Genomic DNA, 16,234 nt, shown 5'->3' on the forward strand with positions numbered 1-16,234 from the left:
ACCACCCACCTTGCCCCTCATCAGCCCCACTTTCAGGTGAGACCATCCTTTAATCACCCGATTACCTCCTTATCTGGTCTCAGCTGGATTCTGTATTTTTTTACCTTTGCCCAGTCCATTGAGTGCATCTCTCTAATTCTGCTAATTTCTTCTGCTAACACTAAACTGCTATCCGTTAAATTTGCTTTAAGGTATATAGGCAAGCACTCATTACTACATGGAGTGCAGCCCTAATTCAAACTTCTAAGTTTTATTTTGCTCTATGTGGTTGAGTGTGACAGCTGCCCCCTGCTGCTGACGTGTTCAGGCTCTGGAGCTGGGCTCCATCTGTATAACCCTCTTTCATAATTTCCAAGATCTTTGTCTTTTCATTTTGCTCTTGGTTATCTTATTTATTTACTTTTAAGTGTTATTCCCCTTCCGGATTTCCCCTCCATGTCCCTCTCTCCCTCTGCTGCTAGAAGGAAGCTCCCTACCCACCTACTTCCACCTCACCACCCTGGCACTCCCCTGCATTGGGGCATGAAGGAGACGAAGGGTCTCCCTCCCACTGTTGCCAGATAAGGCCATCCTCTGATACATATGCAGTTGGAAGCATAGGTCTCTCTCCATGTGTACTTTTCAAGACCTGTAAATGTTTTGGACAGTGTAGTTAGCCATTCACATATACTTTCGCCATCTAAAACTAAACATAATAAAATTTCTATGAAGACCTCCCTTCAAAATTGGAGCAAATTGTTGGGCCTCACAGTTCTGTCAAGTAGGAGTAAGGGACATTACTAGACATTATTTTTCCCTCTTTGTGTCTTTCTATGTCCATTTTCTCAGCCCACAACCACCTACTAACAGTTTCTTCATAATCTTTCATACTCAATTTATATTAAATCACACACTTCTTGATAACTGTAATAACACATTCCCTCCTTGAGTCTCTGGAAGCTTGCAGTGCCCTACACAGCTACAGGTTTATTACAATTTTAATCACTTCAATACTAAACTTCTATTTTTGCATGTCATAAAATTTTGAGGAAAGTGAATATACTAAATAAGTTCCTTTGAAGGAATTCTGCAGCCCATGCTTCAGATTATAAATCAGTTTACCAGCTTTGTAATACCAATATCTCTTTTCTTGAGCAATACAAGAGTGGGGATTGTCATTTTCTTTCATTCTTTTAAAAATTATTGTATGTGTATGAGTATTTCTGTATATATTTCTGTATTTAGGTTTACACACTGTGTTTTGTGCATGCCTGATAATCTATTGCAGTAAGAGAAGGGCAACTTACCGGGAACAGATTGATTGTGAACCATGTATGTCCAGGAAACCAAACTCAGGTCATCTACAAAAGGAACAAGTAATCCTCACTTCTGAGCGATCTGTTCACCCCGTGAAGTAGCAGTCCTAAATATTGCTTCATGAGTCACCTTAGAAAACAGTATAATTCATATTTTATAATACTGAAGTGACAAGGAACTGATTAACACTGCAGAACCTTCTAGAGATACTTGTGTACACACACACACATACATACACACATGCACACACACATACACACATACACACAAATGCTCACACACACACAAACACATACACACACAGAGAGACACACACACAAACACATGCACACATTTTTGTTCATCTCTAAGGAAATCCAATAACCACATAGTGCTTTAGGACCAGGGGGTCCTCATCCATGACACTGTGGTGGTGTGTATTTCTACAGAAAGCAAACCACATGTTGCAGTAGACTATAATGAGGATATCATTCTTTCCTAAATGCAAACTATTAGTTGCTCCAACTCTGCCCTTAAGTTATAGGCCTGTTCCAGAAATAATTCTCTTTCTACTTGACAATACTTTATCTTCTATTCATCCTCTGAGTCCCACACATAGATGAACAAAACCTTCTTAAGCATAAAAAGATAGTTGACCTTCAGCAGTTTCACTGTCACTATGACTGATATGTTTTATTTCTTTTTTAAGCTTCCTCAAAGAAGAAAAGGAAGCAGTTTGATGATTTGAAAATAGCTTACTCTGATGGTGACCAGAAAGCATATAAAGGAACATCAGGTAATTAATAAACAGCAAACAATTAGAGTAGTGATTTGGAGGAAGACTGAGTTGTGGTTGACCGTCAGTTGAGTGTAGATAAACTTGGATAAACACACAAATGACTGATTTTTGAGGCTGCACGTCATTACTGTTTTGAGAATAGATAACTAATTTGGTCTTTTCCACTGGTCATCTGACTATTCCTTAAGAAGAGTTAAATTCGAGATTTATTAGTACTAATTGTAGGTACAGATTGACAGATTTTAAATATGTTAAATTCTGAGAATGTTTTTAGAAAACCCAAAAATAGTCTAGAAGCTAAACACATTTATTCAAGTTACTGTGACCATTTGTTAGATAATCACTTCCTGTATTTCTTACGCTGTGTCACTTTAGGTTCTCAATTTCAAACTCTCCATGTGTCCTCAAACAAGATGTACTCTAATAGCAACCTATGAAAATGACAAAATTAAATAATTTCTTTCACCAATAACTCTCAAAGTTACAGTTAACATAAAAACTAAAAATAACTGAATTTTTGATAAAAACCTAAAGAAAACTACATCCCATTCTTTTCTTCCCTGTGTGTAATCTTATTTTTTTAAACAAAATCCAGAAACAAGAAGTCAATGCTGCCTAATCTTCATCTGTCTATTCTCCTACAGGGATGACTGAGTTTGAGGTGGTCCATCACTATGGTACCTTGATGAGGATGCCCCTGCTAGACTCATCTCTATGGTACCTTGATGAGGATGCCCCTGCTAGGCCCATGACTTTGAGCCTTGTTTGTTGGATAGTGTTTCACTGGGCCTGTGACAGCTTCTAGATTTCAAAGCTTTCCCCATTCCCAGTTAACTTTACTCGGCCTCCTAGAGTCTGATGAATATAATTATTCGTAAAATAAATATTACTCTTTTCCCCAAGCAGCTATCACACTAATAATCACTGCTGCTTCCTTCACTATAGTGCATGTGTTATTGTTGTTACTGATGCTGCAATTGATCCCTCAGTCTTGCCTTGTAGCCTAGGTTAGCCTCAAACTTCTAGTAGACCTTCTGCCTCAGTTTCCTTTATGCTGGTATTATAATCTTAAACCATCAAACCATTATGCCTAAGTTGGACCCTGGTCAAAGTAGAAACTTCTCAACCACCTCAGGTTTCTACACACATGTACACACAATTAAGTATCCGTTGCATACATTGAAATGGGCATGTATTCATACACAAAGCTCTACACACAGACAAAATATTATATTTCATTGTTTTTTCATAGTTCTAACAAAATACTCAGATTTTAATTACTGTTTGTTTAATGTATCTGATATTATATGCTGTCTTCTGATCATTGCTATTCAAAATCAGCATTGTTTTCATTTTCTTTTTTTTCTTTTTTTATTGAACAACTTTATTTTTTAAAAAAAAGATAAATGTACAAATTTTAAGCATTTTTTAAGGTTTGATATTCTGCATTAAGGTCTTATTAGTTACAATGAGCAAAAAGTACATGTAAAACAGGATGTAACCCAGAATTAGTCAACGTTTTCTTGGTGTGTAAGGATTGAGCCTAATGGGTTTTTTTTTTTTGTTTTTGTTTTTTTTTTTTTTTTGTTTGTTTGTTTGTTTTTTTATTGAACTTTACACAGTTTGTGAGTTGTTTCTGGGGCAGTCCAAGCCTCTAAGGTTAGCATCCCACTATCAGTGACTGCATATTATGTCTCTTTTTTTTGTGACTGGGTTATCTCACTCAGGATGATATTCTCTAGATGCATCCATTTTCTTAAGAATTTGGGTAAGTCATTGTTTCTGATAGCTGAGTAGTAATCCACTGTGTAAATGTACCACAATTTTTGTATCAATTCATCTACAGAATGACATCTGTGTTCTTTCCAGCTTCTGGCTATTAAAAATAGAGCTGCTATGAACATTGTGGTGCATATATCTTTGTTGTGTATTAAAGTGTCTCTGGGTATATGCCCAGAAGTGGAATAGCTGGATCTTCAGGTAGTACTATATCCAATTTTATGAGGAATCGCCAGACTTATTTCCAGAGTGGTTTTATCAGTTTACAACCCCACCAACAGTGGAGAAGTGTTCCTCTTTCTCCTCAACCTCACCAGCATCTGCCGTCATCTGAGTTTTGGAACTTGGCAAGTCTGACTGCTGTGAGGTGGAATCTCAAGGTTGTTTTTATTTGCATTTCCCTGGTGGCTAAGGATGTTGAGCACTTCCTTAGATGTTTCACAGCCATTCCATATTCCTCAATTGAGAACATTTTGTTTAGTGCTGTACCCCATTTTTTAATAGGGTTGTTTGATTCTCTGGTGTCTGGCTTTTTGAGTTCTTTGTATACCTTGGTTCTTAGGCCTCTATCTGGTGTGGAGTTGGTAAACATTTTTTGCCATTCTGTTGGCTGACGTTTTGTTTACTTGACAATGTCCCTAGCCTTACAGAAAATATGCAATCTTATTAAGTCCCATTTGTTGATCTTTGACCTTAGAGCTTGACTCATTGGCGTTTTGTTCAGAAAATTTTCTCCTGTGCCTATGTATTCTAAGGTTTTCTCTACTTTCTCATCTAATAGTTTTAGTGTATCTGGTTTAATGTGGAGATCTTTGATCCACTTACACTTGAGTTTTGTACAAGGAGATAAAAAGGGTCTGTTTTCATTTTTCTGCATGCTGAGTGCCAGTTGGACCAACACAATTTGTAGAATAGGCTCTCCTTTTTCCATTGAATGTTACAGCTCCTTTGTCAAAAATCAAGTGACCATATACATAAGGGCTCATTTCTGGATCTTCTATTCTATTCCATTGATACACGTGCCTATTTTTCAGCACAATTGCTTTCTAATATAGCTTGAGGTCAGGGATAGTGATTCCAGCAGATGTTTTCCTGTTGTTGAGGATGGATTTCTCTATTCTAGGTCTTTTGTTATTCCAGATGAAATTGCACATTGATCTTTCCAACTCAATGAAGAACTGTGTTGGTATTTTGATGGGGATTGCATTGAATCTGTAGATTGCTTTTGGTAAGATGGCCATTTTTAAAATGTTGATCCTTCCAATCCATGAGCATGGGAGATCTTTCCATTTTCTGGGATCTTCCTTGATTTCCTTCTTTAGAGGTTTGAAGTTCTTGTCAAACAGGTCCTCTACTTGCTTAGTTAGAGTCACACCAAGGCATTTCATAGTTTTTGTGACTATTGTGAAGGATATCTTTTTCCTAATTTCATTCTCCACATGTTTGTCCTTTGAATATAGAAAGGGTACTGATTTTTTGAGTTAATTTTATATCCAGCCACTTTGCTGAATTTATTCATCAGCAGTAGGAGTTCTCTGGTGGAATATGTGGGGTCGCTTAAGTACACTATCATGTCATCTGCAAAAAGTGATGTTTTTATGTATCCCTTTGATTTCCATTTGCGTTATAATTGCTCCAGCCAGGACTTCCAATATGATCTTGAATAGGTAGGGGGAGAGTGGGCAGCCTTGTCGAGTCCCTGATTTTAGTGGGATTGTTCAAGTTTTCCAACTTTAAGTTTGATGTTGGCTGTTGGTTTGCTGTATATTGCTTTTATTATGTTTAGGTATGGACCTTGGATACTTGTTCTTTCCAGGACTTTTAACATGAAGGCATGTTGAATTTTGTCAAATGATTTCTCAGCATCTAGTGAGATGACCATGTGATTTTGTTCTTTGAGTTTGTTTATATGGTTGATTACATTGATGGATTACCTTATATTAAACCATCCCTGCATCCCAGGGATGAAGCCTACTCATTCATGGTGAATGATCATTTTGATGTGCTCTTGGATTCGGTTTGCAAGGATTTTGTTGAGTATTTTTGCATCAATGTTCATAAGTGAGATTTGTCTGAAGTTCTCTTTCCTTGTAGGGTCTTTGTGTGGTTTAGGAACAAGGGTTATTGTAGCATCAAAAAATGAGTTAGATAGTATTCCATCTGATTCTATCTTGTGGAATAATTTGGAGAGCATTGGTGTTGTGTCAGCAATAAATGTCTGATAAAATTCTGCACTGAACCCGTCTGGACCTGGGCATTTTTGGTTGGGTGAATTTTGATGAATTCTTCTATATCTTTAGGTGTTATAGGGTTATTTAGATGGTTTACCTGGTCCTGGTTTAACTTTAGGATATTGTTTCTGTCTAGGCATTCATTCATTTCCTCCAAATTTTCCAAATTTGTGGAATATAGGCTTTTGTAGTATTATCTGATGATTTCTTGAATTTCCTCAGTTTGCGTTGTTATGTCTCCACTTTCCTTTCTGATTTTGTTTCTATACTTTCTCTTTGCCCTCTAGTTAGTCTGGCTAAGGGTTTATCAATCTTGTTGATTTTCTCAAAGAACCAGGTCTTGGTTTTGTTGATTCTTTCAATGGTTCTTTTTGTTTTTATTTGGTCTATTTCTTCCCTAAATTTGATTATTTCTTGCTGTCTACATATCTTGGTTGTATCTGCTTCCTTTTGTTCTAGAGCTTTCAGCTATGCTGTCAAGTTGCTGATGTATGCTGTCTCTAGTTTCTTTTTGGAGGCACTCACAGCTATGAGTTTTCCTCTCAGTACTGCATATATTGCATCCCATAGGTTTGGGTATGTTGTATTTTTGTTTTCATTGAGTTCTAGAAAATCCTTAATTTCTTTCTTTATTTCTTCTTTGACCCTGCTATCGTTTAACAGAGGGTTGTTTAGTTTCCATGTGTATGTGGGCTTTTTGTTGTCTTTGTTGTTGTTAAAGACTAGCCTTAGACCATGGTGATCTGAGAGGATGCATGGGTTTATTTCAATCTTTTTATATCGATTGAGGCTCATTCTGTGTCTAATTATGTGGTCAATTTTCCAGAAGGTGCTGTGAGGTGCTGAGAAGAAGTTGTATTCTTTTACTTTAGGATGATATGTTCTGTTATCTACTAATTCCAGTTTTTTCATAGTCTCTGCTAGTTTTATAGTGTCCTTGTTCAGTTTCTGTTTCCATGTTCTGTCCATTGGTGAGAGCGGGGTATTAAAGTTTCCCACTATTATTGTGTGGGGTAAAATATATTTTTTGAGCTTTAGTAAGGTTTCTTTTATGAATGTGGGTGATTTTGTATTTGGAGCATATATGTTAAGGATTGAGAGTTCCTCCTGGCAGATTTCCCCTGTAATGAGTAAAAAGTGTTCTTCCTTATCTTTTTTGATAACTTTTGGTTGTTAATTTACTTTATTCGATATTACAATAGCCACTCCAGCTTGCTTCTTGGGGCTGTTTTCTTGGAAGTTTTTTTTCTAACCTTTTACTCTGAGATAGTGTCTGTCCTTGTTTCTGAGATGAGTTTCCTGTATGCAGCAAAATGCTGGATTTTGTTTATGTATCCAGTCTGACAGCATATGTCTCTATATTGGGGAGTTGAGACCATTTATGTTAATAGATATCAAGAAATAGTGGTTTCTGTTTCCTCCTATTATTGCTTTTGTAGGTTGAGTTGTATCTGTGTCTCTTTCTTCTTTTGGTCTTCTTGCTTAGGAGTTTTCTTGTTTTTACTAGGATGTAGTTCCCCTCATTGTATTGGGTTTTCCACCTATAATTCATTGTAGTGCTGGGTTTATGGTCAGATATTTTGTAAATTTACATTTGTCTTGAAATATCTTCATCTCTCCATCTATGGTGATTGATAGTTTTGCTGGGTATAGCTGCTTGGGCTGGCACTTGTGCTCTCTTAGGGTCTTCATGACATCTGTCCAGGCTCTTCTAACTTTCATAGTCTCTGTTGAGAAATCAGGTGTGATTCTGATTGGTCTGCCTTTATATGTTACCTGACCTTTTTTTCTTACTGCTTTTAGTATTCTTTCTTTGCTTTGGGCACTTGGTGTTTTGACTATTATGTGTCGGGAGGTATTTCTTTTCTGGTCCAACCTACTTGGAGTTCTGAAGGCTTCTTTTATGGTCGTGGTCATCTCATTCTTAAGGGTAGGAAAGTTTTCTTCTACAATTTTGTTGAAGATATTTACTGTGCCTCTTAGTTGATATTCTTCTCCCTCTTCTATTCCTATTATCCTTAGGTTTGGTCTTTTCATTGTGTCCTGTATCTCCTGGACATTTTGGGTTAGGAGCTTTTTGGTTTTTGCATCTTCTCTGACTGTTTTGTCTATGTTTACAATGTTGTCTTCTGCTTCCGAGATTCTCTCTTCCATCTCTTGTATTCTGTTGGAAATGCTTGCATCTGTGACTCCTGATTTCTTTTTTAGGATTTCTACTTCTTGGTTTGTCTCTTTTAGTGTTTTCTTTATTGTGTCCATTTCTGTTTTAAATTCCTTCTTCCATTCCTTCATCTCTTTGGTTCTGTTTTCTTCTAGTTCTTCGAGTTCTCTGAGTGTTTTTCTTGTTTCTTCTTTAAAAGCTTCTAATTCTTTGTTCTTTTCCTCCTGTACTTGTTTAAGGATCTCCATCATCATCTTGAGGCAGCATTTCATGTCTGAGTCTTCTTTTTTTGGAGTGTTTTGCATTCCGCTGTTTGCTGTGATGGGAGAGCTGAGTTCTAGTGTTGCCAGGTTGACTTGATTTCCCTGGGATATGCTCTTTCGCTTTCCTCTTGCCATCTTGTTGTCAGTAATATATTCTTGCCCTTTCAGTGTACCTGGCCTGTGTCCCTGGATCTCCGCTGGTCCAGGTGGAGGATGTTCTGAGTCCTGTTTTGCACCCCAAAGCCGCCGGGTGGGAACAGAGGTCCCAATGCTGGGTTCCTGGTCTTTGGATCAGGCAGGTCAGGTGCGCACTTTTCATGCGTGCTCAGCAGAGATCTCTCTGCCCCCTGGCTACTAGGATCCCCTTTTCACCAGGCCTTTCTCTCTGGGGCTCCACTAGTCCAGGTGGCAGATGATCTGAGCTTGTTTTGTTTTGTTTTGTTTTTCTTTTGATAAATATTTTTATAATTGTAAGGCTTCTTAAGCATTTCCTAGTAAATAATTCAAATATAAATAAAGCCCAGTAGAAGATGATAATAAAGCCTTATAGAACTGTGATTACAATTTTCAATAACTCATACAGCATTTTATCTGTCTTTAACATTTATCTGTTGCCAAGTTCTTTTGAAACCCATCCCACATATAACATCATCATCAATATTTCAGTATGTATTTATAAATGATAAGTAACATTTTAGTAAATGGACCAAAATGTCATTATCATAGCATATATACTAATAATTCATAATTCTATATCATTAATTAAGCATTTCTAAATTATTCAATAGTATCAAATGTCACAAATCTTTTCAACTTAGTTTGAATCTACATTGACCAAATTAATAAACAGGTTATGCCTTTTTCTAACCGATTGGAATAAACAGCAATTAGGTTTTTGGTTTGTTTTGTTTATACCTTACTTGTATATGTTCACTATGAAATATTAGGTTTCACTATAATTTTATTACAAATGTAACATCATATAAACAGACTTGAGAAAAAACTCCATGATTGTCCAATAGATAAAAATGTGATTTTTAACAGAAATCCCTCATTCTTTTATGGAAAAGTTATAAAGGAACTAGGACTATAAAGAACCTGTCTCAATATTTAAAAGGCTATGTTTAAATAATAATTTAAAGGCTATATAAATATACAAGTACACACCTAACCATGCATTAAGTTCGAAGCTCAAAGCTTTCCCACTCAAACAAATCATGGTGTCTACATTTTAAACCTTTTATAGCACAGTGCTCAAGTCTTACCCAGAGCAGTAAGAAAAGATGCAGAAATTAAAAGGCTATAAATGATAAGGAAAGGAGTAACACTATGATTCTTTGTCATCATGTGTTCCTATGGATAAAAAAAAAAACAGTAAGGCTACAACAAATTTTTGAAGTGTTGAACATTTTGGAGAATGTAGAAAGATACTGGTCATACTCTGTCCAGAAGAGTAATATTCTCCTAATGTTACCATAAAACAGGCTGAGAGAGAATACAAGGAAGCAATCTCACTCATAATAGCTTAAAATTATCATGGTGTTAACAAGAATAATTAATAAAACAAAAGAACTCTATAGTGAACATTTTAAAATAATGAAGAAATTGAAGATTCAAGAATATAGAAATTTCTCTTATGTTGTGGATCAGCATAATTAATATTGTGGAAATTTCTATAATTTAAAAGCAACCTACAAATTTAATGTAACACTTATCTAAATTCTTATGAAATTCTTGAGATAGATAAAATAATCTCCAAATTATAATTCAAGCAGGAAAGACCCTGAACATTCAAAACAATCCTGAGCAATAGAAACTTAAGAGAGACACAGTAACAAAACCAACATTTTAGGTTACCACACAAAAAAAAAAGACATGTAGAATAATGGAATAAATTCAAAGGTTCAAAGGACCTTTACTATTATACTATCTGATAGACATTTGTTGTTGACAACTATGCTACAAAACAAAAAAAAAAAAACAAAAAAAAAAAAAAAAACCTCACCCCCAATTAACCAAACCCAATCAATAACAAAACAACAAAACAAATGAAGAAACAAACAAAAAAGATCTTCAGCAAGTAAATCTGGGATGGCTGGATATGCACATGTGTAAACTAGATGCCAATTTCTTATACAAAAGTCAATTTCAACATCAAATCATGTAAAAAAAACTGAAACTGTTAAGTGAAAAAATAGGTAAAAGGTTTGAAGAGATAAACATACACAAGAACTTAACAAGAATTAACAAATGTGATGGCACAAAATTAAAAGGTTTCACTGTCAATAATGTTTCTAGGCAAGGAATGAAGTACCAAACAGAAGAAAATCTTTTCTATCTAACACACTTAATTTTGGATTAGTTTCTGAAATATACATAACACACACACACACACACACACACACACACACAAACACACACACACATACACACACAGACTATTATGTACCAAAATTCACAGAAGCTAATTTCAGAAATCACTGAAACTGAAAACAGCTGAGAGATCCATAAACTAATGATAAAATACAAAGTTCCTTGTATACAATTGAAAGGGACAAACTTGATACACGTTACAACATTATTTTGCAAGAAATAAATTATATTATTCCCCAAAAACAAAAAACAGCAGGAGAAAGTATACACATTCCTTGACTGAATTCATGTATAATTTCAGAAACCACAAACTAATCTTGAGTTACAGATCAGTAACATTGGGACTAGAAAGATGGATATATTACCATCCTCCAAGGAAGTACTTATATGACAAATCCTAATTTATGAATGAATAAATGATGCTTTCAGTTGTATCTGTTTCAGAGGTATTGTTACTTATGAATATTTTAAATTTTAGTGATTAGTTTAAGAAAATGTTCAAATAGAAAATATTTCTTTTTCATTGACTCCTAGGACAAGTATCAGCCACTTTTAATCAGTCTCAGAGTAGTTCAAAGAACGTTACAAAAATGTCAGGATCCTCAGTTGCTTATCCTGCAGAAGTACAAAACAGCAGTTCAGAACAAAAGGTAAACTGTTTCAAAAGTATATTATTTCATTTGCTTAAGTTTGATTTATACGTGTTCTCCTTCACTAACTTGGTATTGATTAATTTGGGGCAAAGAGTTCTTGCAAGTAAAAAAGATTCTTCTTTGGGGCAAGAAGGAGTCAGTTTAGCTTTATTATTAATGTAGTATGATACTTAGCAGAAACAAACCCAAAGCCCATTTTCAATTCTGATAATGTTGCTATTTACTGGTAGTGTTTGAAATCAAAGCTGACTTTGTTGACTGAGCACTGAGATAAGCCAAAACATGGGAAGATAAGAACATTGAGTCCATAGAAATGCAAAGCTGATTAGGACATTGACTCCTCTTGAAGACACACTTTCTAGTGAGGCATAGACATCTGATTACACTAATCTGGAGTAACTTTTATCCTAGTTTGGGCTCTAAGGAATAGTTTAAATAAACACTATATAGTGCTGAATGGGGTTTGAGTTAGAAGAATTTTAATTTTATGTATCCAAATGAATGGCCTTAAACTTTTATATCATATGAATATATGTTATATAATATTATACACACACACACACACACACACACACAGTGGCTATAAATAAAGTACAGGGTAGAAGAACAGCTATAAATTGAGCTCAGTTTTGAACTGAAGTTGAGAAAGTAGGAAATTAATGATATGTACCACATCTGGTACACTTTTCATGACAGAATTAGTGGCAGAAAAGCATCTGGATTCATTGTTCAGATGAGAGAAGGCAGAATCTGTTCCAAAAGTATTGTATTGTATGACAACATAGCATTGTCACTGATGAATATTTTTTAATATTTTGCCATATAGAGAAATGAAATGACGAAAAGGAGAAGCGATGAAAAAGGTAAGATTATGCACGGCATTGACAATTCTGGAATTAAGTACATAGTTACTCCATTACATACCTTTGAAAGGTTTGCTTAGTGTTTCTTTATTATCCAGAACGCTCCCTCCATCCAGTTTTTCATTTTAACTCACTGTATATCTTTCTGTGTAAAAAACAGGTCCAAAACAACTTTTTATCACTTTCATGCCTCTTGTTTAAGATCAGCTTAAAACACAACTTTGTTTATTCCTGTGGACAAGCTGCACATTATCATGGCAGACTGAGTACAATTTAAATGGTCCATTTTGCCAATAGGCCCTATTACTTTCATGAGACTAAGACAAAAATTTCAAATTTTTTTTTGGAAGCAATTAGGAAACAGTGATATTTTGGGGGAAGTAACCATAACAAAAAATGTTATTCTTGAAGCAACTTCTTTAACTTAAATAGATTGCTAATGGTGATTTTCTAGTCAGTGTGGCAGTTCACTGGGCAGAATGCTAGAGCAAGCCTTCAGGTTGTGATTCACCTTTGACACTACAGTGTTTTCATATTTAATGCTTTCTCTTATCTCTCTAGTTCCTGGAACTACATCAGCTAGACACTCAGTAGTTTCAGCTCAAGAATCACCCACAAAGAATGCTAAACTTTCACAGACATCCTTGGTCCATCAAAAAGAAGAGGTATAGATTATTTAATTTACTCTAAATTCACAGAAGAAAGGAGATATCTATAGTCACTTTAATACATGAAAATGGCAGCCTTCTACCTTACACTATAACTTTATCCCATTAAATTTACAATGCCATCATAAAAATACAGTAACTCAAGTTCAGTATACCTAAATATAATGTGAGGTTTAATGTTTACTTTGTGTATTAAGCCCTCAAATTATTCAGTTGAGCTTTTCGGCATTCTGATGATAACATTGATATAACATTTTTACCAGTAATAAGGTATCTGCTAATGGAAACTTATCAGTAGTGATCAATCAGCCTGTTATCTTAGGAACAAAATCAATACCATTAGCCCCAATATTAGCATACTAGCAACTGATTCACTATGCTTATGATTTTATATTTTTATCAATTTTCAGTACACTAACGATTTAATAGATTCTCTCCATATGAATTCTTCATATTGAGTAGAAAATAGCATTATGTGACTTAGAATACATAACGATTGATATAAAATAATTCAGAATATCTAAAATGTATTATGATTACCAAGATGCCATGTGTCTGTGATACAATTTATTATAAATAAATATTTGTTAATTGTATTTTTGCACAGTTCACTATTCTGCTATGTCATTAGCCCTGTTAAATATGCTAAATATCATGAAATTTTTAATTTCTGGACTAGTCAAGTTGTTTACCATATTTTAAAGCCTCTAACACTAAAGAAATGACAAAGGTCTGTTAAAACAGTCTTTACAAACATTGCGGCATACATTTTGTTTTGTAAATTTTCAAAACATTACAAGGAACGAGAGACAGAAAGGCACTTATTAATTTTGGTCATTGTATTGGGAATGAAAATAACATACTGTATAGGTTAATTTTTGAAATATCCAGACTTCACAATGAAGATACTACAGTATTCTATCTTGATAAGCACGGGGAAAGGACAAGGAAACAGTGCACCTGAGTGTGCAGAGCTCATGCGTGGGAACTGGATTATTGACCTCTTCGACTCTTGTGTCTGCTATTCACTCTCCCTGTCAAGCCCAGAGGGGCACCAGATGTTCCCAGATACAAAATCTGTGACAAAAAGTTCAGCTGTCCTCCAGCATATTGTGAAGTGTCTAAAATTTTCAGGTGCTTTTCTCGTCACCTGCATTCCATTTCAAATACTGAAAAATGATAACAACTATTGCCATATATTTTTATCAAGTAGATTTCGTCCTCAGGAAAGAACAGAAACTCAGGGTTATGTGTGGAGGGAGCAAGTGCCCCTTTTGTTCTTCAGTAACACTGAAATGATTTTTTCAATAATATCTCGCACTACCTCTAATTACACTTTGACTAATTAAAATTTGACTCGTTTGCATTCTGTATGTAGTTAATTTTGGGCTACCATCAAATGCTCTATTTGTGGGAAAGAGGTGCCATAGGAGGGACATAATACCTCTCTCCTAAACATCTGAACCTTCAGTTTTCACACCTGATGCCAATTTCAATTGTGTAAAAAATTGTTAGATTGTTCACAATGTTACTGTATTATTCATGAGCACAACTATAGGCCAAGCATCAACGTTGGGGAAGCATCAGATGTGTGATTTTGGACATTTTGGATAAACATTCATTTTAATAATAGTATAACATTTTAATAAAAATATATAAATAATAATGTAAGTACAAAACATGACTGTCTCTTACAAATGGAGGTGTGTGAGAAATTTGACACTGCATTTTTGGAATGTGAACATTGATGTTAACACAGAAATTGATGTTAAGATGTGGATAAATCTCTCTTGTTGTTTACGTAGAAGGAGATGCACGCTGATTGGACTGGAAAGCCAAGCAGGAAATCAAGCGTTGCTGGGGAACGAGGTAAATATCAGCAACACACCGAGCAGCTATTAAAACATCCTTTCCCCAGATACTTATTAGTAATCGTTACAAAATCTCTGCCAACCAACATATCACTGCAAAGATTTCTGCTAGGTCTTGTTCAAAGTGCAGAATGTAGAAGGGAAATTCACCAGGATAAATCTCCATAGATTTCACTCCGTAATAGAGGAAATAGTCTTGACAAACACACAAACCATATGATGTCTGATCACCTCAGTTACCCGTGGTGTGTGCATGTCCACATACGCGTCTGGTTAAAACACTTAAGACTCTTTCTCCTAATCATTAAGTATACAGCAAACACGTGTTAGCAACAGTCACAGTACTTATTAGATATGTAATTTTCATTAATTTTAGAAATACAAAACTGTGACCAATATCTCTTCATACCCTTTCTGTTCATTCCAACATATTCTCTTGTTATGAGTTAGACAATCCATATTCCACATAAGAGAAAACACAGGACACATTCCTGTCTGCACTTTTGACTTTTATTTTAATTGAACAACTTTATTTTAAAAGAACAAAGATAAATGTACATATTTAAGCATTTTTGCATAAAAGTATATAAATACATTTTTGTCAGTACTTGAATTTTTTAAAGGTTTGATAGTGTGCATTAAAATCTTACTAGTTACAATGAGCATAAAGTACAGTAAAACAAGATATAACCTGGAATTAGTCAAAGTTTACTTGGTGTGTAAAGATTAAGCATAATGGTTTTCATTTTCTTTTCTTTCTTTCTTTTTTTTTTTGGCCTTTGTTTTTTCTTGAACTTCATATAGTCTGTAAGTTGTTTCTGGGGTGCTCATAGCTTTCTGGGGTTAGTATCAATTATCAGTGACTGCATATTATATCTGTTCTTTTGTGACTGGGTTATCTCACTCAGGATTATATTCTCTAGATGCATCAATTTTCTTAAGAATTTGGTTAAGTCATTGTTTCTGATGGCTGAGTAGTACTCCATTGTGTAAATGTACCACAATTTTTGTTTCCATTTCTCTACTGAAGGGTATCTGAGTTCTTTCCAGCTTCTGGCTATTATAAATAAGGCTGCTATGAACATTATGGTGCATGTGTCTTTCTTGTATGTTGAAGCATCTCTGGGGTATATGCCCAGATGTGGAATAACTGGGTCTTCAGGTAGTACTATGTCCAATTTTATGAGGAATCGCCAGACTGATTTCCAGAGTGGGTGTACCAGTTTACAACCCCACCAACAGTGAAGAAGTGTTCCTCTTTCTCCACAGCCTCGCCAGCATCTGCTGTCATCTGAATT

General features: G+C 35.2%; 1 protein-coding gene across 1 annotated transcript in view; it reads left to right on the forward strand.

The window, feature by feature from the left end:
* The window catches only part of FSIP2 (fibrous sheath interacting protein 2), a gene marked incomplete at both ends in the record, with an annotated part of 68,354 nt that overhangs the window by 12,555 nt on the left and 39,565 nt on the right, over positions 1–16,234 (forward strand). The window contains 5 exons of the mRNA XM_080927939.1: positions 1,985–2,071; positions 11,416–11,531; positions 12,361–12,397; positions 12,959–13,062; positions 14,871–14,934. Coding sequence (XP_080784065.1) covers positions 1,985–2,071; positions 11,416–11,531; positions 12,361–12,397; positions 12,959–13,062; positions 14,871–14,934 — 408 coding nt within the window. The remainder of the gene's footprint in view (positions 1–1,984; positions 2,072–11,415; positions 11,532–12,360; positions 12,398–12,958; positions 13,063–14,870; positions 14,935–16,234) is intronic.

The sequence above is a fragment of the Micromys minutus genome, assembly GCF_963924665.1.
Source record: "Micromys minutus genome assembly, chromosome: 13".
Classification (NCBI taxonomy): Eukaryota; Metazoa; Chordata; class Mammalia; order Rodentia; family Muridae; genus Micromys; species Micromys minutus.